Below are 27,644 nucleotides of genomic sequence, written 5' to 3'. Positions count from 1 at the left end.
TGGCCTATGGTCATAATACATTTCCTCTGAACATGACTTTGGGCCAGGATAACGCAACGCAAGTGGGCAAAGCTCACAGGTACAAAGCCCAATAAATAGCATTACACAAATTGTTATCCAATAGAACCATTTTATACATAGGACTAACCCAATTATACGATAGCATTACACAATAGTATTTTATTTTCATTAACGAATATTTTATTTTGAAAACTTGCACATTTAAATACGTCAACATTCATCATAAGATATCGGGTTACTAAAACAAAATTAAAATATAAATAAATTAAATGTTAGTTGTGTGCTATTGCCTTTGTGAGGCAATCTTATACTATAAAACGGTTCTAATAAAATTGTCAATAGCATTATTACTCCTTAGTCCTTATTCCTTATTCCTTACTTTTAGAATGTGTCCACAACCCAAATAAAGTCCAAAGCGGTCTTAAAAGTAAGATTAATACAAGAAGAATAAAACCAAACATGTGAATTTAGTCTTAAATATTTAACTTAATTATAACAGCAAGTAAATTGTTACCAGTCTTAGTTAAAAATAAATAAATTGTTGTATGCAGAGATTCTTTTTACGTAATTGTTCTTTCATATATCGCTTAATCGACATATATAAGTAATCCAATGGAAGCAGGGTTATACTGTACAAGGCAAGTTAATGAATAGTCCTCAAACAAATTTGTTTTTCTGCATTTGCAAGGGTCACTGAACAATATGTAACCAACTTTATAAATAACAACTAAACTTTTATCTCCCACATCAACCAATTTTGACAATGTCATAGAATGATGAAAATAAAGATAAATTTTCAATTATGGTGCTCTTGACTCTCGAGCTTTAAGCTAATCCGATGTGGTGATCTGTATTTTGATAATTTTACTTTGATGACCTGAGCTTTGAGCTATGTTCTACTTTAGTGATCTGTGATCTGAAAATATTTTCACTCTAGTAATGAAATTATAATTATAATTTTATATAAACCAAGGAAGTATGCGCGGCGAGCCAAGCCTTGGCATGACCAATGACCGACCGTTGAGATAGGTGAGCCAACGCTAGACTAACCTGGGATGGCTCTAGCCCAAACAGCTTGTAGATGGGTCGACCTGGGCCGAGTCGGACCGAATAACAAGTCGCCCACACCAATTGATTTGCGAGCAAATTTGATTACGAGAAAAACCAAAAGAAAAAGACCAAAAAAATAACACACACAATAATCCTCTAATCCGTCCCTAATAAAAACAACCAATCAAAACCACACGATTAATCACACACGGATTGCTAACGTGTCATACAAATAGCCGTCAATACCACGTCACCCCTTAAAAAACACATACCTTGCCCAACACGGATATCTCTATATATATACACTCCATATATAAACTGCTGCAATAATATCTTCGTCCCTTAATCTTCTCATTCATTTGCTCAATCGTTTCGCATCGTAAACCCTAATTTTCCTCTCCTCGTAATTCCTCTTACAATTTCTTTCATGAATTCTTCATATCTCTTATGTCAATTACTATCGTTATTGTTATCGTAATCGTTGATCGTTCAATGTTTTAATTTGCATGAACTTTTGTAATTTTTTGTGCAGAAAATTGTTGATTCCGTTTACGAAATTGAATAGAAATGGCACGTACGAAGCAAACTGCTCGCAAATCTACTGGTGGTAAGGCTCCAAGGAAGCAGCTCTCCTATGCCGCTAAGGTATAATTCTTTCGTCAAATTAGGGTTTCGCTGTTAATTGATCTTGTTATTTCGTTTAATTTCTAAATTTGTGTTGGAATTAGGGTTTATATGTTATTTATTGGAGCGAATTGTGTGTTTCGATCGCATGTACATAATCATGCTTTTCTTCAACTAATTAATGGATTATTGTAGTTAGCGTTTTGATTGCACGCGGAATTATGATTTTTCTCTGTGTTCTTTCGTTTAACTTTCTAAGTTTGGCTCGGAATTAGGCATAGTATGTTATTCCGTATCTATTTGATCAAAATGTCTATTTCAATAATCACATGTACTCTTGTTAGCGTTTTGATTGTTAGCTTTTTGATTGTAAGCGGAATCATGACTCTTGTTTGCGCTGTTCTTTCGTTTGAGTTTCTAAATTTCTCTCGGTATTATGCTTTTCTTGAACTAGTTCATGCATTGTGTTATGCGTTTTGATTGTATGCGGAATCACGATTCTTGTTGTTCTTGTTCTTTTCGCTTGATAGAATGATTCCAATTGCCAGTAGCTGCGGAGTTTTTGTTAGTACTCCGTATCATTTATGATCCGTACTTTTTATGATTCAGAAATTGTGCGTTTATACTTGATGAAATCTGTGTTCTGTTCGATAATTCTACGAATACATGAGGTATCACAACTACAATTCCTAGTTCCTATGAGTAATTTCTATATTTCAGATACCTAATAATTAAACTTTGCATTGCTATATGATGAGGTGTGGTTATTGTTTTGATTGTATACGGAATCATGATTGTGTTTTTGTTTTCGATCAATAGAATGATTTATAAAGTATATGTGAATAATAATAATAATTTGTATTGATTCAGTTGTGATTTACAAGAGGAATTACATAGGTATTTATAGTACAAGAAAAGCATAACTACAATGGACGGTGTATAATTAGTTGTCTAACAATTGAAGGTGGATCATTAGTTGTCTAACAATTGAAGGTGGATCATTAGTTGGCTAACATTTGAAGGTGGATCATTAGTTGGCTAACATGTGGCAATGCTAACAATAAGCTAATATTTTACGTATGATTGAGAGCTTCCAATCTTGATAGTGGACTTGGTTGATTTGTATCTTTAACATGATTCACGATATTTATGTGCAGTATCTGAATGAGTGCTAGTTGAGTCTTTGTTTTACATCTATAATTCGTTGTTTCTATATTATCGATATGTGAAATTCATGTAATTGTGCGGTTTCATTGTATGAATTGTTTGCGTTATGTACAATGAAATCTACTTTAAGATGAGGTGTTAGAACTACAAATCATACGTAGTAGTTGTGCATTGAGATATGATGATGATGAATGTCTGTGTTTATGTTAAATGAAGGCTGCTCGTAAGTCGGCTCCAACAACTGGAGGAGTCAAGAAGCCTCACCGTTACCGTCCTGGAACTGTTGCTCTTCGGTAATCATTCGTTTCAATTAATTACTTAAATTGATGATCAGTCGTAATTTATCTCGACATTCTATTAACATGTTATGATAACATTGAACAGTGAAATCCGCAAGTACCAGAAGAGCACTGAACTGCTAATCCGCAAGCTCCCCTTCCAGCGCCTTGTTCGTGAAATTGCTCAAGATTTCAAGGTCAGTAAACTCTGTAGTTATCAGATTTGTTAATAACATAAGCTGCAAACTGTGTATAAATAATGTCTAACAAGGTATTTTGATGAATGAACAGACAGATTTGAGGTTCCAGAGCCATGCAGTGCTGGCACTACAGGAGGCAGCAGAGGCGTACTTGGTGGGGCTGTTTGAAGACACCAACCTGTGTGCCATTCATGCCAAGAGGGTGACCATCATGCCCAAGGACATCCAGCTTGCTCGTCGCATTCGTGGCGAACGTGCTTAAGGAGATGATGCTCGTCTCACAAAATCTTAACAAGAAGATGAACATGTTTTAGGATGTTGATGATGATTAACTGCTTAAAACACTACTAGTATGTTTTTGGTTTGTGTGTGGGTATATATACTACGTACTAAGTCTCGTATAATGGTTGCTACTGTATGGAATCTGGGCACATTGTTGCTGCTTTTATGTTGTGTTTAGAATGAAACTCCGTATTTTGGCCGACTCTATTAAGTGTGCGTAGTTTGGATCGTTTATTTGATTCTCTTTTTCATTCCGTAATATTCATGTTTTATGGTTTTATGTATGATTGTCTTTAATTTTGTAATCGCATGGGTAGTGATGATCTTGGGAGCATTCGAGATTTGCTCGAGTTGATCCAACGAAGGCGCAAGTATAGCTTGGTTGCGCTGATGAGAAGTAATTGCTAGTGCATGGTTGAGCCATTAATAACCCTATGAGCTCATGAGCGTTCTACGTTTGGTTTCGGAACCTGTTATTCATTTAGGTCCTTTACTTGAACGGATCTTTAATATGAATATTGATTCACCTTGATAAATATGCTGTGTTTTGGATACTTCACAAACAAATATGTTGAGCTTTATTTCCCATGTGTGTGTGTGGGCAAAAGTCTCACATGGATGGACTAATAGTGAGGAGTCGTCTACAAAATAGTAGCCTGCATATCATTGTTGGCTTCCTATAAATAGTTTAGCCTTGTAAGATCAAATGATTAAATTCCATTCGTAGCATGTTACGTATGGTGATGAATTAGCCAGTGAATATAATGTTGGTAGAATTCTTATGATTGCTTGCAATCGTCAGGGAGAAAGGTTCCAGTAGTGTGTTCCATGTCTAGTATTTACTGCTGCTTCATGGTCATGACTTAGCGCCTTTAGTTAACTACGTACATGGCCTTCGTCATGCCTTGCAGCTTTTCATCCGTTAGCACCCTTAATCAAGCAACTGAGAGGCCCTAGTGAACCAAAAGCTTCCGCTATTAATTGGAAGGTAGAGGATCAGATGTATACGAAACCAACAATCACTTGATAGATTATCATATAATGCAACATTGCATAAAGCACATTCATCTTCATGAAAAATTCACAATTTTTGGTAAGACCTGCAATCTGTTTTAAACTTAAACCGGGTCAAATAGGATAAAGAAGACAAAGATTGCCATTAGCAAAAACCGTGTCCCAGAGTGTTATCACTTTTTTTTTCTTACGATGGATACCTGTTTTAATCGAAACTTAAATGATATTCCTTAAATTATAATCACGTTATTCCAATAAGTGATATACTATACTCCATATATCTTTCGGGTTCATATGATTGTTGTAAACCATTTTGGAATACAATTATCATGTTCTAGGGAGAGTCAATAAACAACTTGGAGTTAAATTTTGAGTAGCAAATAAACTTCGTCCTACTTGTAGTTTAATATCTTTGTTAAGGCCTTATGTTCCGAAATTTTCGGGTAGTAGAAATTGATAAATGTAACTATTTTCTCAATTGGAGGAAAAATAAAGCTTTTAAAAGTCTAAATGGTTGAATTAACGTATGTACTTGCAAGAGTTGCAACTTGCAATAACATGAACGTTTTACGTTGTTACTTTTACACGTACATGTCTTTGCTCTTGATTTCTTTTTTTTTTTGGTGTTGTTATCTACATAGTATAAAACATGGATTCTTTAAAGAATTTCTATTGGCTGTTACAATTTTTTTTTTCTTTTTGTTTTTTCTGACGTGGGGACCGCCATGATCTCTACATAATTAATTACACTCTTCTTTACCATTTTAATTTATTTACTTAAGATTATATTTACACAAAATCATACATTATACAATTACACATTAATAAATTACAATTACGAAAAATTAATAAAATTTTCAAATAATCATCCTCCTACTTCTAACTTGAACAAATAAAATGTGAACAATGCATATTGATTAATCATCCGGAATGAGTAGTTAAATTCATTGTGTAAATAAAAAAACCCAGTATAACTATTATATTCCAACATCACAAATACAGAGTATATTATTTCTTAACATTTTAATAACAAAATATATTGATATGTCATTTTTTTAAATTTTCGTACATAAACAATATAGTAGAGGTAGATAAAAAAAATTCGTAGAAAATAGATTACTCCGTAAGAGAGTTTTTTTTTTAAATCGAAAATATATAAACTTTAAAATAAATGAAAGCAAATATAAAAAGAACAAAATATAACATAACCAGTAAAATAAAAGTAGATTTGAAAAAGTTCCCGTTCCAAATCGAAAAAAATATAAACTTTAAAATAAATGCAAAGAAATATAAAAGGAGGAAATATAAGTTTCGTATCATACTTACAAGAAGTTCTTCCAATTATTCACTTTAATTAGCTTTAATGTTAAAAGTCAAATCCTTTAAATTTGAATGAGATGAACATATGGAAAAATACTTAAAAAACAGAACAATTAAAGACAACAATATTTAAATAATTTTTTTTAAAAAGGTCTGAAAGACATCATAATTATTCATAATAATTGAAGAATAGTGAAAGAAAAATAAAAAAAAGGAAAAATAGTGAATTACTGTAAAAAAAAAAATTAACAATACTGCATGGAAGAAAAATAAATCAACTTTAAAGAAATCAATAGTCGGAAATACATAAAGATCGATCTTTTTGTATCATATATATATATAATTTCGATAATTGACTGCAAATGTCGTTATATGAGGTGTGAAGTAAATTTTGAGGGCAGATTTGATGTGAGAGATTTTTCAATCGGAACTTGAAGGGAATAGAAAGAGACCTCCAAGTGAGAATGAGGATATAAGATGAAATTGAGAGTGGACGGATTTTCATTTTTATTTAATATTTGAGGGGAGTTGGAGAGATGATGGAGGTGACGGTGGTAGTGAGCCAGGGAGATATTAGACTCTCATGCTTTAGAAAAGCACATTTTGAAAAAAAATACTACTCACATATACAACTTACTTGCAATGTCCCCGAGCCCCAACCAGGGTGATATCTTCGTGATAGTGGTTCGAAGCAACGACTGATAGATTGAATCGATTATTTTAATTACATTAATGATGAAAACCATTGTCGTAGATGAAAACTGTTTTTTCTTTAATTATACGTACGTTATATGTTGGTTAGTTACGTTATTAATGATGAAAAACCGTATTATGTCATCAGAATAAAGACCGCTACTGAAATTATGAAATTATATTACGTCAAATCTTGAATTATGGACTTATTTATAATGTTACGGCATTGCACATTTAATAACACTCATTTATATGATCATGTATCAATAATAACATCTGTTATTACGACCCGTGTATTTTTTGCACAGATTTAAAACTAGTTTCTTATATATCTAGTTCATGAAAAACTTCAATTTTGTCATAATGCATGCAAACTTGCAAAGCATTTACTTTTTATGTATATAGTTTGTGTCTTATATTTATTAAATCATAATTAAAACAAAACTCTTTTATTTACTCGTAGGGATTTCTACAATCTACATGCAGTCAATTAATGAATAATAATGTAACATGAGTTATCTTCTTATTTAATCACATGCTTTAAGTAAATGCCATTTTCAAGTAAATGTTTAGTTGGAAGTTGATTTCTGATTGACACTTAGCTTGAAAACAATTATAGTTTCTTGTACTTATTGTTGTTATAATGTTATTGTTGTTAATTGTAATTGATAGGGCATATTCTGCACCCGCTGACCGAGTCAACATATTGAGCAAGGTCAAAGATATCCACAACAAGTCAACGACTTAGGCAGCCTGTCGGCCTGTCTCTTGTGCCTCGGCTAGGACAACTAGCCAGCCGGGGTACATATCCGCGTACTCATATCCAAGACCCCTCGGCGGCGAGTCAACAGGGCCCGCCGGCCTGCCATAGGTCCCTCGGCCGAGGGTAGATCAGTCTTTCCACCTGCTAGCCACTTGGCCACTTGGCCACTACGTGACAAAAGGTGAAAGTCTATAAATACTCCTCAACCCTCATTGAGGAAAGGATCCACAATCTAACCTAAGAATCACTATTCATCTGGTAATATCTTCCTTATCTCTCTACAAAATATACTTCGCCAAATAACAACAACTTATCTCTTTAAGTCCACTGACTTGAGCGTCGGAGTGAGTACGCTCGGCCAAAGCCGAGCCCTCAGTTTGTTCATTGTTTCAGGAGACCGAAAGGAGGATTCAATCAAGGACGTCATTCTACAAGCCACGAGTGGTAACAAATAACTGCTTCGGAATTACACCCGGAACAATTGGCGCCGTCTGTGGGGATCGCTACTAGAAGCTAGTCACATTCATTCCCAAAAAAAAAAAAAACAAAACACAAAACAAAAACCCACCCAAAAAGCTAAGAAGATGTCGAAACAACAAGAGGTATTCGTGACTGACGAAACCGAATTCTACCAAGATGATACCGTCCACAATTCTGGAGTTGTGCAGCTCCCCACCGGCCGAGTAACTCAACCGGAGTACGGGATGCCAATAATACCAGATACGCCGCTGCCCGCCGACCAAGTCACTATCATGGGACATGTGGTTGACGCAGCTAAACTGAAGCTACTCCTGGACCTAATAGGTAGCACGCCGGCTCACACTGTCACTCCGACAAGAGCGGCGACACCCGTCCAGGAGACCAGGGCCCAGAATGTGACTCCGAGAGACTTGAACGGAGCACTGGAAGAAGCTGGCCATGTCAAGACGCCGGGGGAGCCCAGAGCGCTAGTGGTAGACCTGAGTCCTTCCCGCACTCGCGGGAGGACGGTGTCGCCGCAACACCGACGAGGCCTGCCCCAGAGGAGTGAAAGGAGTCCGACTCACCAGAGTCGGAGAAGAAGCCCGACTCACCAGAGTCGGAGAAGAAGCCCTTCCCGCCACGGGGAGAGGAGTCGGACTAGGGATGCGAGGAGCCGATCGCCGCGTGTCATTCGACACGTGGTCAGACAGCCCCTCAACCCCTACGTCCTAGAGGTCCCGGTGCCGACTAAGCTAAAGTTGCCACCCATATCGTACAAAGGAGAAAGCGACCCAACCGACCACGCCGAGGCTTTCGAGTCTTACATGTCGGTATGGGAGCAGCCTGATAAGGTTTGGTGCCGAGTCTTCCCAACGACCCTACATGGGATGACACAAAGCTGGTACAAGGGGCTGCCCAATGGGTCGATATCTCGCTACACGACCTAAGGGACATATTTTTGGCCCAATATTCCCGCACAAAGAGGAGGGCCGTCGAGACATCGGATCTCCTGACTATCAAACAGGAGGGAGGCGAGTCTCTCCGAAGCTATGTGAAGAGGTTCGACGCCAAGGTTCAAACAGATTCGTGAGTGAACAATGTGGGCGGCCTTCGTGACCGATGAAAGGCCTCCCAAGAGGGGACTTAAAAAACGAGCTCATCAAGTGCGGAGGCCTGAATTTAGACTCCGCCAGGAAGATGGCCGACCAAGCCATTAAGGTGGAGGACTATCACAAAACCTGGGTGGGCCCCAGCGAGGCCGAGCACTCAGAGAGAAAGAGCCGCCGGGAGGACAACCCGGGCGAGGGACGCCGTGACAACAATAGGTCACGGTCTGACAGGTCCGCCAGGAAACAGAACTCGGCAGGCGCCGGGGGGAGTTCGGGAACGTACTACCAAAAGAAGTACAATGGTCACACCCCCCTGGTCGTATCTGCTGCCGAGGTCTTCGCCCTGAGCAAGAACGAGGGTCAGAAGTGGGAGAGGCCTCCCAAGGCGAGGGGGGACGGTGACACGAGCCAGTACTGTGAGTACCACGGCCACACCGGTCACTTAACTGACAACTGCCGGCATCTGAAGAATGCCATCGAAGAGCTGATCTGGAAGGGGAGCCTCGGCAAATATGTTGCCGGGAGCTAAAAGAAGGACACCGGCGGGTCAAACAAGAAATCCGTCTTTGAACGGATAGGAGTAATCCATGTTGTCATCGGGGGCAACGAGAACGGTGGGTCCGCTCATGGGCACAAACGACACCTGAACGAGCTATATCAGGCCATCAACTTTGTGCCCAAAACAGCGGTCACCGCTTCCAACATCCCCGATATAACTATTGGGAAGAAGGACTACGAGGGAGTCATCGCCCCTCACAGCGACCCACTAGTAGTCCACTTGGACATATCCAACCACCTGGTCAAGAGGTGCCTGATTGACACAGGCGCCTACACGAACATTATGTTCAGGGAGTGCTTTCTCAACCTCGGTCTGAAGGTTAAGGACTTGAGCCCCGCACCAATCCGTTATACGATTTTTCCGGGCCGCCTGGTACCCCAGGTCAATCAGCCGCCGGTGATGTTCGGCGAAGGAAATGCGGCCAAGAACGTCTGTCGAGTTCGTGGTCATTGACGGCTCGTCCGCCTACAACGTTCTCATAAAGCCGAGTCACTCGAGCGAGGCCGATGTAGTAATGTCCATCCGGGCCCGACAACGATGTATGTCTCGGACCGGGGGGAAGCGCATAAGCTCGTCTCAAAGGACGAAAAAGACGAAGTGATCAACGTCCAGATATCTGCCAGAGGGTGCAACATGCAATCCCTCAAAGTGGCGAAAAAGTCAGAGAAGGGGAAAAGCCCATCCTTACAACAGGAGGGCGACCTCATGGATGCCACCGTCGGCATGGTCGAAGGAGCGGAGACCGAAGAAGTGGAAATTGACCCGGGCGCACCGTAATCGCTCGGTGTCAACCTGGAGCCAAAATTCAGGGCCGCTCTCCTGACCTGCGAGGAAGAATAAAGACGTCTTCGCTTACTCGGCCAGCCGAGATGCCAGGCGTGAGCCGGAGGTAATTGTTCACAAGGTGAACGTACTCTCCACCGCTCGCCCGTCAAGCGAGAAGATGAGGAACTCCTCGGTGAGAAGGATGAAGCCATCAAAGCCGAGGTAGATAAATTACTAGCGGCGGGCTTTATCATGCCTTGTACTTATCCCGAGTGGTTAGCTAATGTTGTAATGGTGAAGAAATCATCGGGGGCGTGGAGGATGTGTGTAGATTTTACCAATATTAATAAAGCGTGCCCCAAAGATTGTTATCCCTTGCCTCGAATAGATAGTTTAATCGACGCCACGGCAGCTACACTATCTTGAGCCTGCCGGACGCCTTCTCGGGGTATCATCAGGTATTCATGGCCGAAGAAGACATGCCTAAATGCGCGTTCATCACCGTGAACGCACATACATGTATAAAATGATGCCGTTCGGTTTGAAGAACGCCAGCGCAACTTACACAAGACTGGTGGACAAAGTGTTCCAAAATCAAAAAGGGCGAAACATTGAGGCTTACGTCAACGATGCTATTGTAAAAAGCAAGTCCGACAAATGAGCACTTAGCCGATTTACACGAGACATTTTGTTCACTGAGGAAATACAAGATGAAGCTTAACCCAATGAAGTGCAACTTCGGTGTCCTGGTCGGTAAGTTCCTCGGCGTGCTTGTCGGCGCCGGGGAATTGATGCCAATCCGGAAAAAGTCCAAGCAATCTGGACTGCCGGAGCCGAGGAATAGAAAAGAGGTTATGATGTTGACCGGGAGGATGGCGGCTCTAGCCCGTTTTATCTCTCGGTCAACCGACAAGAGCACCCCATTCTTCAAAGTGTTGAAGGGAAATAAGGACTTCAAATTTGGGGAGGAACAGAGCACGCTTTTCAAGCAACCGAAAGCTCATCTTCAAACTCTCCCAACACCGTCCAGGCCGATCTTTGGGGAGACGCTATACTTATACATAGCAAGATTACCTCGGCCACGGTCGATCTTAGTGATCATCGAGAGAAGAAGACAAACAGCAAGACCCAATCTACTTTGTCACCATACATACACATGTTGCCCGCCGAAAGAAATTACCCGCCGATTGAAAAAGCGACCTTTCTTGTCGTCGTTGCCGCAAGGAAATCGAAACCGTATTTCGACGCACATCCCGTGACGGTCTTAACCGACCAACCATTGGAGAAAGCATTGGAGAAATTTGAACAGTCCGCGGAGCTCATCAAATGGGCGAAGAGAGCTATCCGCTTCGGCATTCGATGCCGAGGCCCTCGATAAAGGGACAGCACGGCACTTCCCGGCCGAGTGCACGTATCAAGAAGAGCAAAACCCGGAGTATGGGAAGTATACACCGACGGGTCCTCCACGGCGAACGACTCAGAGCCGCATCCTTATCATCGCCCAAACGGGACGAGTTTGAGTACGCCTTGAAATTTACCTTCTCGGCCTCAAACAACGAATCCGAATACGAGGCGGTGATAACCGAGTCGAGCTAGCTAGAGTCGCCGGGGGCGGAACACATCATTTTGAAAACAGATTCACTCTTAGTGGCTAATCAAATCGAGGAGAGTACGAGACTCGGGACGACGGGATGGTAAGATACCCGAAAGGGTAAAAGCCGACACTTCAAAGTTGAAATCCGCGATACAATTCATTCCCAGTGTCGAGAACAACCGAGCCGACGCTCTCTCAAAGCTTGCCGCTTCAACCATCAAGAATATCGATCGAACCGTCTTGGTGGACATCAGGAATGCCAAAAGCATTACTGAGACCGTCGACATGGTGGGCGACATAGAAGCCGAGACGACGTGGATGACTCCGATAATGAAGTACAAACTGATGAATGAGTTACTGGAGGACCGCAGTCTCTCACAGAAGATAAACAGGATCGCAGCAAGATACTTGGTGTTTGAAGGAGAATTATACAGGAGGTCCGTGATAAGGCCACTCTTGAAGTGCGTCCGGTCCAAATTACGCGAGCTAATCTTGTGAGAAATTCATGAAGGCATCTGCGGTCATCACATGGGGGCAAGAACACTAGCCCACAAAGCTCTCCGAGCCGGCTACTTCTGGCCCACCATGCTTGAGGATTCCAGAGCCAAAACCAAAAAGTGCAACAGCTGTCAAATGCATGCTCCGGTGATACATGCGCCATCCCGAGACCTGCAGCCGGTACTTAGTCCCCTTCCTTTTGCACAGTGGGGGATGGATCTACTAGGGCCATTTCCAACGGCATCCGGCGGAAGAAAGTTCTTGATTGTCGCCGTTGACTACTTCACCAAATGGGTTGAAGCTGTAGCAGTACCTGCGAAGACGACGGCGGCCGTAAGAAAGGTAATCTGGGAAAATGTCATAACTCGTTTTGGGTTACCCCAAGTCATGGTATTTGACCACGGCCGAGAGTTTTGGAGTGACACAATAATGAGCTGGCTGGAGGAACTTGGTATCAAATTTGCATACTCCTCCGTCTGCCACCCACAGAGCAACGGACAGGCGGAGGCAGCCAATAAAACAATCCTCAACGGTTTGAAGAAGACAGTTGAAGACCTAAAGGGAAGATGGGCCGATGAACTACCCGGCGTCCTGTGGTCCCTGCGAACCACGGAGAAAGAAGCAACGGGGTACAGTCCATTCCACTTGGCAGTATACCAAAACCGAATGAGAAGAGCCTACAACCGGAGAGTCCACAAGAGGGATTTAAAAGTAGGGGATCTAGTCCTAAGAAAGTCGGCCGCCACCAACAAAGGAAACATTCATGGTAAATTAACGGCCAACTGGGAGGGTCCCTACAAAGTGGTTGAAGAAATGAGGCCGGGTACATACCGGCTGACCGACATGGAGGGTGTGCCTTTGATGAGCCATTGGAACACTGACAATCTGAGGAAATACTTTGTGTAGCGGCGGAGGTGTCCAAAACAATTGTTGGCACCCCAACGCATGTTTATATCTAATGAAGAATCACCCAAGTTTTCCATCAAAGTATTTATCCCTGTAACACCCCCATATCCAGAGGAGCCTTAACTAGGCCTTCCTTAGAATATAAGGGCGTTACCATCTCGGTTACCCGAGGAAAGTAGTTATCAAACGTCAATAAAAGAACTATTAAGCTTTATTACAAGTGATTCAAACCAAAATACAATACAAGGTATAACTCAAAGACTACTCGCTATGACCATCATATCTCGTGAGGACTCATCCCCGCCCGACTCCGGCTATCCACAACATCAACACTGCTAAGACCGATTGCTCACCATAAGGGATCATGGCGGACACATAACAAACAAACAACCAAACAAGGTCGATGCGAGATAAGACAAGACAACGGCAACTACAATCAACAATACGAACAATGACAACAAATCCCAACCATAATCACAATAATCCATCCAAACTCACATCGACCGTCCCACTGGACCCGCCCGCCAGGTGGGGGACCGCAGCCGTTCCCACCTAAGCCCCGCTCATCATACGAGCGATAACCCTGTCCCATTAATGTGCACATCCCCTTCCGTGGTGGGTTCCACGAAGGGCGAAACTAGGGCGTGAAGTCACTCCCGCAAGTGACCCCACTCAGCCGAGAACGCATCTCGAGAGCCAATCAACAACCACAACCATCACGATACAACAATTATAGCAGACAACCAAACACAACACAGCCACAATATTCGACACACTAGACCATCTACAGAAACTGAGTAGGCGAACCTACCTTTACGCATCCGCAACCAATCCATGCCGACAAACAAAGTATCCAGCGCACAAGCGAAGCCTATTACCATCATGCAAATATCTATTACTACAAGCAAAACCCTAACTATAGAAACAAAGGCACGGATGATGAATATGACATACCTATTAAGGGGGAAACTCAGCAAAAGACCGCTACCCGACTCAAGAGACGCTCTCCTAAAGCTCAAGAATCTTCAAAAGACATCCATGGAGGTTTTGAGGTGAAGGGAAGGGAAAGGGGCGACTGAAGGATAGGAGGAAAGTGGCGGAAGTGGTTTGCGGATTTAACAAAACGCGATATAAAACCCTCGCTGAAAACGCGGTACTCGATCGAGTACCCAACCTACTCGATCGAGTGGCCCCCTACTCGATCGAGTACCCTAGCTACTCGATCGAGTAGCCTCTACTCTATCGAGTACCACTCTCAACACGCAGCCCAAACAAGTTTTGGCACACTTTCCTAAGACTACTTCCACTCCCAAGGTCGGTCAATGACGGTCAAAGGGTCCCTAAAAGGGCGGGTATTACAGTCTTCCCCCCTTAAAAAGAACTTCGTCCCCGAAGTTCACCTCACCCAACTCCCGCTTGAGATACGAGAACAACACCTCACTCATCCTCCCGCTCAACCCACTACTCCCTGGAAACACCATCCCTCCTCCATGTCATCATCATCACCGTCTATACTTATCTCTAAGGACTTTTACTACTATCATGCAAGCACTATTACCGTTAACCGTTACTCTATATACCTATGAAACATCAAGCTCGTCATGCGAATCACCATCTACGATCACCCGACATACGGTACCGATATACAGTATCGACTATCAAACTATCGATCAGGACATGTCTCACATTAATTATCATATGGTACAACCAACGCCACCATGTTACTCGGCAACGTGATTCGAGCACGATTTATCACACTATAACTATTTTTCATGACCGTCTCTTGAAACATACAACCTCTTCACTTTAAATAACTAAAGTAATTTGTTATATCTCAGAAATTTTTGTAACTAAAGCAAAACATAATACCAACAACATTGTAAACAAGCAAAGCATTATTCAAAAACAGCCTTTTTATTTCGCGACATTACTCTTCCCCTCTAAAAAGGAACTTCGTCCCCGAAGTTCACCACCCAAATGTCAACGCGTATTGTATCTTAACATTAAAGGAAACCATATTATTTGTTGTGGACATTACTCCCTAACTACATACTTGTTAATTTAAAAATCATACGCAAGTCACCGGAATAACTAGTTACCGTTGACAACACACGTTAAAATGATATGCACAAATATAGGCGGAGTTACAACTCCGATAAGTAGATCATAATGAGGCGTATGCAATATTAAAGTAACAAGAAAATGATTACCGCTTCACTAATCGTGACAACTATGCTTATAAAAGTTCAACCCCAACTTGCAACATATGAATTAACGGTTTAAAGGTGTTACTACGCACTCACAACTACTTTAAACATTAAACTCGCAAATATAAAACAGTTGAACATTTTTAATTTCCAAAACCCCCTCGTAACGGTGCTACTCGATCGAGTAACTAGCGGTACTCGATCGAGTGCCATGCTACTCGATCGAGTGTCTTGGCTACTCGATCGAGTAGCCCGAGATCGAATGTCTCCTTTCTTCCTTTCCCTGCAGCTACTCGATAGAGTGTGGGTACTGTCGAGTACCGCAGGTCAAGTACTTTTCATAACCCGTCAGAAACCAACATATGACACATGATCACATAAATTGAGTCGGGATGATGCCCCGACTCTCAATAATCCCGCAAAAGGTTAGTGTAGCAATTCCTACCTTATGGCCAATCATACAAATCCGACTAAGTTTTAATAATAAAAGGAAATAACTACCAAAATCTAACAACAATATCACCATCTAACATCAACTACTATCAACAAAGATAAGGACGATGAGTATCACTCCTCCTGCCTGCTGCTGCTATCTTCGCCGAACATCACCTCATCATCACCTCCACCACCTCCCGCCATGCCCGCACCGATGAACCCACTCCCGCATCACCTCCCCTCCCGCTCCCGGGCCCACGTACCATGGGGTCAAGCCACCGTAAGGGAAGGACCGAGGTGCCCCCATGTCGACTGATCCACCCCGTAGGAATGGAAAACCCCCGTGTAGTCCCCGACTCCGCTCCACCACACGGATGCGGTCCCTCTCCCCTATCCCTTGCGCGTAGGCCATCTCATGCATGTTCCGGAGTGTCAAAGTAGATGACACTCTCTCCGCCAGGTAATCGGATCGCGTCTCGGGGTGTCGAGGTAAGGGTAGCATGGAAAAGGGCTGCGCTGCTTTGTGGTGCTACAGGCCAGACCTAGTCTCCGAGGCCCTCTCTCTCACTCGACGGGGTCCCCTCACCACTCTGGGTCTCTCTGCCACCTGCACTCCCGCATTCTCACCCTTCCTCGGCTCCGGCATCTCCGTGAGAATGGCGCCGTCGATGAGATAGGTCTGTAGCTGACGGGGTACGTCCTCATCCTCCTTCTCCTCATCGGAGTCCACCGTCACTATTGTCGGCTCCAAGGGCTCCGTGGGTGGGAGGTGCTCGGGAGCTGGAATTTTCATCCAACTCATCCCATGCACCCTCCATGCTAGGCTGCCGTCAGCCAAGGTCCTCAACCATTTCAGGTCGAGGTAGTATTCACGATCCATGGTAGGCACTGGGGTAGCTAGAGGCACGTACGCCGGAGAAGCCTCAAAGGAGGTTAGCTTTTCGGCTAACCGAGTGGCAATGGCACCACAACTCAGGTACCGGGAAGAGGAAGAAGCCATCAAGGCAAGAGCAGCACAAACTATAGAAGGAGCATTAAAGACCACTTTCCTGGCCCGCTCCGGGTTGAGGTACGACATCAAGAGTAAGACTTCATGGTTGTTCAATTTACTGATATCCTTACGGTCATAGAGGAGGTTCGAGAGAGAACGGAGAAAGACTCTCAAGGTAATATGCTGAACATCATTAATCAAAGATGTTTGCTAGAGGTGGGAGCTTGCTTCCCGGTCAAGCAAGGCATTAGGCGGGACGCCGCACTCACCGGGATGTCGGTAAAGGAGTCCTTGGGAGGCTTGGCCAACCCAAGGTGAGAGGCAAACAGGTCCATAGTCAACAGGAAACTGGTATTCATCAATCTAAACTCGACAGTCTGACCCGCCGAGTCATAGTTAAAAGAGCTCATGAACTCCAAGGTAAGAAAAGGGTAAGTATGCTTCCTCAGCCTATACAAACCCGTAAAACCCAAGGTCTCGAATATGTGACGGACATCCGTCTCTATCTCTAACTCCTCTAATACACTGGTGTCTATACACTTTGTAGGTCTCAATTTGCGTTTTTGTAAGGCTACAAAACGCTCCCTTTGCTTAAAGTCAACAAAAACAACTGTAGGGTATTCGGGGACTGCGGGTACCACCGGCCCACTTCCTTCCCCTAACTCAGGTGGGTTACCCCTCCCTCGTTTGCTTTGGCGTAGTCCAAGGTTCAGTCTCGGCATCTGCTTAAGGCATATGGTCAAACAATTTGTATAAAACATGTAGGCATATATTCATACGATTTGAGTTCTATATACTTAGCAAGTTCACTAACTCATCAACTAGTTCCATATTTGAAGCACATAAATCATGCCATTAAACTTAGATGCTCAGCTAGGTACACACATTTCATCAATAGTTCCCTCAATTTTAACATATAGTCTCAGTTTGTAGCCACTTATAAACCGCAATGATGAACATTTGGCATGTGAACACATATTCTCAGCAATTCGAATATCCTAGCATGCTTCTAAAGGTCGTTCCATTTACATTGCTAATTTCATGTTACTACTTCAAGAGAAAGAATAATTTATGGCATATCATCATCACTTTCATGTTATGTTCAACAACTCAACTAAAATTTGCAGACGGTCTTTACAGCTGTGAAAATTTGGGCATATATTCATCACTCATCGATTCTATTAGCATAATGAAGTTCAACTCATGCTTATATGTCAATTACAACCTCAATTCTTCAATTATAAATCACGAATTTCCACTTAAGGCACTTTTAAGACGGAGTTTTAAGGCAACTTTCTAAGGTAAAATCACCAAAAATCTATCCCCCAACATGATATAAACAATACTTAAGGCTCAATTCTTCCATCTAATCATTGTAAAACAACCAAAAATCGATTTCAATTTTGGAAACCCTAGAAATTTCGGGTTCGATTTTGCAATTTCTAATCTAATTTACAGCAATTAACCACCAACAAACATGGAAAGAAGGCATGTGAATCATGTTTCAACAATTAAAAGCACCAAATTGATCATTATAATCGAAAATTTCAGATTATCACACTATTTTAACACATTCAAAGTAACAAATCACATAAATTAAGAAGAATAACATACCTTGATTGATTAGTAAGGTAAGAAACGAATTAAACAAGAAGATCAACCCCAAGAATCACTACTAACCCAAGAGAAAGAGAGGATTTGAGAGGGAATAAGGGATTTGAGAGTGATTTAGGATGGGTGTGTCGAAATATAGAGGAATAAGGAGAAGAAATAGAAAGATGGAGGGTTTTAAGAAAACCCGTAGGAATTACTGCACAGTAACCTACTCGATCGAGTGCCTGGGGTACTCGATCGAGTACCACCCTACTCGATCGAGTAGGGGCTAAATCGTCGAGTATCTGCAGGAAATTTTCCAAATCCCGACGTTATCGCCTCCTAACTAGATCGAGTGAGGTCTACTCGGTCAAGTAAGCACTCGCACTCGGTCAAGTATAGTTAAGTACTTGGTCATAAGTACGAAGTAACTTGAGGATTCCTGCAAAACAACACCGCGTGTCGATTCCAACTAAGTTCGGACTTCCGCACTCATTGTCAAGTTCGTTCGCGCATTACTATTATTAACAAAGCCTACCATATTGTCAAACAAATGAAGTTCATTTCACGTACACTACACCCATTACTCTACTCGGTTTACCTGCTACCGAACCTTCCGTAAACATAATCACGTCATCGTATTACATTTAAGCCTACTTTATATATTACTACTAAATTGAAACTTTTAACTTACCATTCGTTCATTCTTTCATTTGTCATGTAATTGCATAATTTTCATAATAAATGAATCTATCACCTCTCGCATAATGCATAATTTTAAACAACTCATTCGATCATGTCCTACATTCTATCATAAGCAATTCACCTTGCATGAATCGAATATTACGCAAAATGGAAAAATTTCGACCATCCTATAAGGCAATAACGCATTACCATACGCTATATCTCGAATTATAACTCACTACACTATAATTACCATCATGTAAGCTACATAAATTTTCGTCACATATCTCATAACCATCATATAAGCTCACTACTCATCCAACGAGCTTCAATAATCTTATCAATAATTACCATACTCGGCCCAAACATTACTATCACACCTCTATTAATTCTAACAAAACTTAACCGGGGTAGCTCCGCACAATTAACATACATAACACACATAGACACACGGACTCCACATCCCCACCCCATGTGACTGGCTTAAGCGTCATGGGGCCAAGATTTTGAAATGAGGGCGCCTACTCACCCAAAATCTAGCATCAGCCGGGGCTCCCGTTACACATACACCAGGTTCATTTTATTAGACTCTCTACGTTCATTATGTTCATTTGTTACAGGTTCCAAAATCGTCGCTCTGATACCACTTTGTAACACCCCCATATCCAGAGGAGCCTTAACTAGGTCTTCCTTAGCATATAAGGGCGTTACCATCTCGGTTACCCGAGGAAAGTAGTTATCAAACGTCAATAAAAGAACTATTAAGCTTTATTACAAGTGATTCAAACCAAAATACAATACAAGGTACAACTCAAAGACTACTCGCTATGACCATCATATCTCGTGAGGACTCATCCCCGCCTCCGGACTCACTATCCACAACATCAACACTGCTAAGACCGATCGCTCACCATAAGGGATCACGGCGGACACATAACAAACAAACAACCAAACAAGGTCGATCGAGATAAGACAAGACAACGGCAACTACAATCAACAATACGAACAATGACAACAAATCCCCAACCATAATCACAATAATCCAACCAAACCTCACATCGACGGCCCACCGGACCAGCCCAAATGGGGACCGCAGCCCGTTCCCACCTAAGCCCCGCTCATCATACGAGCGATAACCCTGTCCCATTAATGTGCACATCCCCTTCCGTGGCGGGTTCCACGAAGGGCGAAACTAGGGCGTGAAGTCACTCCCGCAAGTGACCCCACTCAGCCGAGAACGCATCTCGAGAGCCAATCAACAACCACAACCATCACGATACAACAATTATAGCAGACAACCAAACACAACACAGCCACAATATTCGACACACTAAACCATCTACAGAAACTGAGTAGGCGAACCTACCTTTACGCATCCACAACCAATCCATGCCGACAAACAAAGTATCCAGCGCACAAGCGAAGCCTATTACCATCATGCAAATATCTATTACTACAAGCAAAACCCTAACTATAGAAACAAAGGCACGGATGATGAATATGACATACCTATTAAGGGGGAAACTCAGCAAAAGACCGCTACCCGACTCAAGAGACGCTCTCCTAAGGCTCAAGAATCTTCAAAAGACATCCATGGAGGTTTTGAGGTGAAGGGAAGGGAAAGGGGCGACTGAAGGATAGGAGGAAAGTGGCGGAAGTGGTTTGCGGATTTAACAAAACGCGATATAAAACCCTCGCTGAAAACGCGATACTCGATCGAGTACCCAACCTACTCGATCGAGTGGCCCCCTACTCGATCGAGTACCCTAGCTACTCGATCGAGTAGCCTCTACTCTATCGAGTACCACTCTCAACACGCAGCCCAAACAAGTTTTGGCACACTTTCCTAAGACTACTTCCACTCCCAAGGTCGGTCAATGACGGTCAAAGGGTCCCTAAAAGGGCGGGTATTACAATCCCCTCCATAGTCATATCGAGGTAGACGCCACGGCCCAAGCCGGGCAGTCACCCCAAGAAGTAGACGCCACGGCGGTCACTACCAGCGCAGTTGATACTCGCGAAAGCGACCAACATGCCTTAGGATCGTATAAGTACAGTTGAGACGCAATTCTAGCCGCCTCGGCCAACCGAAGGCCTGGCAGAGGAAGCGATCAATATGTCTACAGATACGAACGCTGTCGCGCCGTAACCCCTAGCCGCCTCGGCAAACCGAAGGCCTGGCAGGAGACACAACTGTCGATACGCTAACATGTTCACAGCGGCGGTTGGGAAGCGCAAATCCGACGCCTCGGTACGACCGAGAGTGAAAGAAGAAGCGACCAACATGCCAACATGTTTAAGAAAAAGACGTTAAACACAGTTGAGATACGCATTCTAACTGCCTCGGCCAGGCCGAAGGTAAAAACGAAAAAGCGCTCAATTAATAACGCAAGAAGACAAGTGAAGAATTGTGATCAAAGCCCCGGCCAAAGCCGAAGGCCAATAAACAAGCTTTATTAAAAAAGATTACAAGTAAGGAGAATACAGACGACGGCCGTCCCCATAGGGATAAGCCAAAACACAACCTACCAAAGTTTTACAAAATACAAGGAAAAGTAAAGCAAAAGGTTACAGACATATCAGTTGAAGCGCCAAAAGATGGCAGGGAGGAAAGGCTTAATAATTGGCCCCCGAACAATCTGAAGCTATCCGAGATGCGGGTGAGCCGTGACGACCGCCCGTCTCCCTATGCTCGTTCTGCTTTGTTGCTCGCCATCAGCAACGTTAGCAGCATCATCCTTGGTAGGCGACCTAGAAGCCGTCTTGGAAGCTTCAGCCTCGGCCCTCGGTGTCTTGATCTCTCGGCCTCCTCCTTGGCCGCCTTCGCATTTCGAAGACGGCCGCCTTCTCCGCGGCCTCCTCTTCCTCCTTCTTCACCTTGAACTCCTCTTTGGCCTTCTCCTCCGCGGCCTTCTCCTTAGCTTCGAGCTTGTCATCAAACAACTCGTCAAATTTTTCCCATGGAAAGGAGCCGTCAAGAGGAAAGAGCTCCCCAATCACTTCCCTGGCGGCTTCCTCGGCCAGGTCCCGGTATTGGGCGCACATGTTAGGGAGGATAACGGTTTGGAGCGTCTCAATGTCCTCCTCCCTTTGGGCGATGATAGCATCCTTATTCGAACCACCTTCCCCGGGCCTCGAAACATGCCCCTCCATTGGTCCTCTCGCTTAGCATAAAGGTCGGCGTGCTTCGAACGTGGTCACGCCCCTCCAGCCAGCCTTAGCGGCTTCAGCCGCCGCACCTCGGCCTTGGCTCTCTCAAAGAAGGACTTCCTTTTCGCGTCCTCCCCCGAGTTTTCTCTCGACCTGCCTCCTCAGCCTCAGCCTTGGCCCTCTCGGCTTCCTTGTTCGCAGCGTCGAGTTCGAGCCTGAGCCGCTCGAGCTGTGGGGCAGCTTTAGCAATGACCTTCTCTTGCTCCACAATAAGAGCACCGGCCGTATCAGCCCACTTCGACAGCAACCTGGCCAAACTCAGGCCCTCCGACTTAATCTGTAAGGGGGTAGGCTGAGGGTAGGAGGTGACAACGGTGGCATCTTGACCACTTGCCAGCGCAGTTTTCTTCTCGGCACGCCGTTCAATAGTGTGACCGGTAGACGCGGCGGTTGACCTACAAAAATTCAATTAAAGCATCCGTGTCAACATACATGGACATACCGAGAGCTCGTCATCGAACGCCTAATGAACCGCTAAGTCCGAGCCACGGATAGATCCGTACCATGCTTAGCCTTCTTGGGCGGAGGACGCATTTCCTTGCCAGCAGGTAGAAGCGATGAGCGGCGGTAGTGGCGGCGGCAGTGCGCAGCAGGCATTAGCGGCAGGGGTAAGCTCTTTCCTCTTACGGACAAGGGGAGATCCCTCCGCATCGGAGTCCCCCCCATTGGTAATGTCAACGATCACCACCGTCTCCTTTTGGACTAAGGGGATGGGAGGTGGAACTGATGTCGACGCCGTCGCCGCCGAAGACTTTGTTTTCCGCGTTCGGCGCGGCATGTTACTAGCAACCTTCGCCTGGGCCGCCTCCACATTTAAGCCCTTCAGCTGCTGATCCATGAGATCATTCGGCGGCGTTCTGCGATCACGAGCCAGGGCTTTAGGATGCATATCAACAACTGACTTGTCCTTGGCAAGCCCCATTCTCCTAAGAATATCCTCTAACAGGTCCGGGCCGAAATCGTCTGCAAAGGAAACAAAGCAAGGGTTAAGTAGAAGAAATAAATCAAGGTTCAAGAAAAACAGAAACATTAAAAGCAGAGATGGGCCTCACACCGACCCCACTCACCCCGTTCGAGGGCCGGTATGAGGCCGACGTGGCAGAGCAGCTCATCCTGGAGAATGATCTGCGTCGGAGGAATCCATCCCTTCGGCAGCCCATCATTCCCCACCTCAAACAGCCTCATCGCCCGCTTCTCATCCGCATTAAGAAGGACCTTGCTGGCATTCATCTTAAGCTTATTCCGGGTGACCCATTTTTCATACTCCGCCTTAGTCTCGCACCGCAAATTAACTTGGTGCTGGAAGGACCGGGGCAGCGGATAGTCATCCGGCACCTCAACGTACACCCACCGATCTTTCCAGTCCTTGCAGGAGGAAAGCTTATCAACGGAGACGTAACCCGGCTCCATTTGCATGTTGTACCATCCGACGCGACCAGGAAACGACGGCCGAAGGTGGTGAAGCCGACGGAATAAATTAACCGTTGGGACCTCCCCCTTGAAGAGACAGAGCCAGACAAAGCCGACTATGGTCCTAATAGCCAACGGGTGCAGTTGGGCCACGGCGACGTTCATGGCTCTAATGATGGCCATAACGTATTCATTCAGCGGAAACCGGAGCCCGTACTCCAGGTGCCGAATGTATACGCCGGTGCAACCGGGGAGGGCAACAGAGCGGCTGACCCCCTCGGGGATAACAATTTTGTATCCCCTGTCGAAGTAGAAATGGCCCTCGAAAAGTGTTTCACCGAACAACCGGCGAACTTATGGGTCCAGGCACGGCCGGTCGGGCGGACCTTACAGGCGTCGCCGTGATCCATGATGTACTGCCTCCCCTCATTAGGACGAGTCCTTCCAACATCATCACCGTCGTCATCAACATCATCATCATCCTCCCAACCCTCCAAAACTTTTGGATCAACTTCGGGAGAAGGAGACCTAGGGCCCCCAGACCTTATCGGGATGGCGTCTAGTATCTCTTCCTCATCAAGACGCGACGGGGAACCCCCCGGCGCACGGTTACTAGGACCGGCATCAGCAGAAGACATGTTCACAACAAAAACTTAAAAGTTAAAAGTTGAAAATTTGTTTGTTTACCTTGAAGAAAAGTGCTGCGCCGAAGTAACAATTCTGATAACTAGAGAGAAGTTTTCGTCAAAGAGGGCTAGAAAGAAGAAATTTTTTGAGAAAATGAATTTGGAAGGCCAAAATTCAGGGGCTAACTCTCCCATTTATAGGGCAAAGCCCACTCAATCCGACCAATCAGGGCAAAGCCCATGAAGCGTCAACCAATCAGCAACGAGACACATGTCAAGCATGCAGCCATGGAATGTCAATCGACAAACAGTTACGAAGCTTCTTCAACACGCTCCTTGACAGAATGCCAATCGACGTATCTTTTTCAAAACACGCTCTTGGTATCTACTTGCCCAACGGCCCGCTGACGAAACCAAGCTTGGCAGCACCGGCTGGGGGCAATCAAAAGTACACGGCACTCACAACCTCGGTCTCGGCCAGCGCCACTTTCTTTTCCACATCTGATGTCCATTACACATCCAATGTGGAGGGGGGATACGGTACGGCCTAAGCAGAACCAAGCCGAGGTAGACAAAGCCGGGGCAGAAAAATTTTAACTTGCGCAGAATACGCTCAACACTCATCGAAGGTCCATACCACGGCATAGACTACGCTGGGGGCAAATTGATGGGGCATATTCTGCACCCGCTGACCGAGTCAACATATTGAGCAATGTCAAAGATATCCACAACAAGTCAACGACTTAGGCAGCCTGTCGGCCTGTCTCTTGTGCCTCGGCTAGGACAACTAGCCAGCCGGGGTACATATCCGCGTACTCATATCCAAGACCCCTCGGCGGCGAGTCAACAGGGCCCGCCGGCCTGCCATAGGTCCCTCGGCCGAGGGTAGATCAGTCTTTCCACCTGCTAGCCACTTGGCCACTACGTGACAAAAGGTGAAAGTCTATAAATACTCCTCAACCCTCATTGAGGAAAGGATCCACAATTTAACCTAAGAATCACTATTCATCTGGTAATATCTTCCTTATCTCTCTACAAAATATACTTCGCCAAGTAACAACAACTTATCTCTTTAAGTCCACTGACTTGAGCGTCGGAGTGAGTACGCTCGGCCAAAGCCGAGCCCTCAATTTGTTCATTGTTTCAGGAGACCGAAAGGAGGATTCAATCAAGGACGTCATTCTACAAGCCACGAGTGGTAACAAATAACTGCTTCGGAATTACACCCGGAACAGTAATCAAAGCCGAGTTAAACTGAACTGATCCGAATTGAATTGAATGGACATGAACGAAACTGAATGATTTGAGCTAATTGAACTTATAAAGTTATAAGCAATAACAAATTGAACTGAACAGAACTAATTATCTAAATTGATCTGAATTGATCTGAATTGAACTGAATCGGCCTAAACTGAATTGAATTAATAAAGAATTAAACTAAGTCCAAAAGAACCGAATCTTAATTATACTACAAAAAAAAAAAAAAAAAAAATACAAAGTACAGCTTTATAAGTGAGTGGTGCACGACTTTTGCGTACAATATTGATACTCCATAGCTCTTTTATAGCTACAAAGGCTATAAATTTGTGAATTTAATCTCCGTCAAAAGTGAAATAAAATGAATATATACCTATTACGGAGTATTTCGTAAATAAGTATGAAGATACTAAAAATTAGCATTTTCAATGGCATACATTTGTCTATATCAATCATTATAGCGTATGATCAATTGGTTGCTTAAGTTCTATAATTGCTTAAAATTATTTTTCGACCTTATTCTAAGTTAATAAAATTCGAGTAAGTCTTATTCGGAATTGAACAACCCTACTATATGGCTATAAGCCTATAAATGAGAAACAAAAAAAAAAAAATTAAATGGAGCATAGTGAAAGAGATATAATGTGAATTCTAGTCACATATCATTCTCACTTTAATTGTTTGTTTTGCTAAATATACGGTTTCTAAATCCATACGTTTGAATAAGTAGTTGATGATAATAACAAAATTTCTTAAATTTAGGCAAAAACTAATTACTTCAGTAAGAACCAAAAATGGCAGGATCCAGCTATGCAGCTAGTAATATCATTAGTGCCAATCCAAATCATGCATGATACATGCATTACACTGTATTTTTCCGTCACAATTATTTGCTTACCTTTTCTAATTAAATAAAAAGTTTTGTGTTTAATAAAAGATATACGTAGTAGATACAACTATTGTATACGTTAGCTAATTTAGCACAAAGCTAAATAATGTGCTTGAGTGACTACATTTACGCACCGAGGGGAACCTAGCTAGTAGTAAAGTCTAAATTTTAGAAAATGGTTAATATTATCGACTTTTGCTACCCCAAAATTTTTAAATATGGACTTTAATATAAGTATAAGATATAAGATAATATGAGGAAAATTTGTTACCTCGAAATTTTATTCCTAGGTTCGCCCTGTTTACGAATAACAAAGCAGGTGCTTATGCAGTTATGCGTATGAAGTATTATAATTTACCACGCCAACTAATTAAAATTATATTTATTTAAAATTAAGAGTTAATGTCTTAGATTGCTCAAATTTTAAAACAACACGATCATTTGTTTAGCTTGCTATCAACCAAAATACTCTATTAAAATTCTTATGAAACATCGTCTCTCAATAAACTATTGACAAATCACTTTTATCTTCATAACGGCAGATCAGTAGATTTTCAGCATATTCAAGGCTTTTAAGATGTTTGCCTCACCAATCTACTAATTTATTTGTTTGGTAAATGCCTTATTGAAATAGTAGTTTCAATCTACTGTTTTCTGGCCAATATGCTGCTCACAGCATACTCACTTTAATAGATTGTAAAAAATGAAACTGTCTAAGTTATAACAATCTAATAAACTAAATCCGCTAATTACCAAACACTTCTACTAATAATCCGCTGAATACGAACATAATCTTAGCACAGCTGCAATACCTTAATCCACTCCTATATTCTTGATTTTTTTTTTTTTGAAATATCCTATATTCTTGATTTGGGTGGAGAAAGATTAGTTAAAAAGATTTTAAAATATAAACAAAAAAAAAAGGATAGAAGTGTATAACCATTTTCCCAATTCGATCGCATAACACGTAACCGACCCCTACATTTTTGGACCTAAATTGACTCATTCAATCCGTATGAAAATAAAATTCACTCAAA

The 27,644-nt window shown here is 43.2% G+C and overlaps 1 protein-coding gene across 1 annotated transcript; it reads left to right on the top strand.

Moving 5' to 3' along the window:
• Positions 1–1,369: 1,369 nt before the first annotated feature.
• On the top strand, positions 1,370–3,881 carry LOC141586339 (histone H3.3-like). The gene is made up of 5 exons (XM_074407534.1): positions 1,370–1,474; positions 1,604–1,716; positions 3,079–3,155; positions 3,247–3,337; positions 3,432–3,881. The coding sequence occupies exons 2-5, from the start codon at positions 1,639–1,641 to the stop codon at positions 3,600–3,602; spliced, it is 417 nt and encodes a 138-aa protein (XP_074263635.1). The 5' UTR covers positions 1,370–1,474; positions 1,604–1,638; the 3' UTR covers positions 3,603–3,881.
• Positions 3,882–27,644: the final 23,763 nt, after the last annotated feature.

The sequence above is a fragment of the Silene latifolia genome, chromosome 6 (genome assembly GCF_048544455.1).
Source record: "Silene latifolia isolate original U9 population chromosome 6, ASM4854445v1, whole genome shotgun sequence".
NCBI classification, from domain to species: domain Eukaryota; kingdom Viridiplantae; phylum Streptophyta; class Magnoliopsida; order Caryophyllales; family Caryophyllaceae; genus Silene; species Silene latifolia.
Note: the sequence above shows the minus strand (reverse complement) of the source record. Positions and strands in the feature narration are given on the sequence as shown.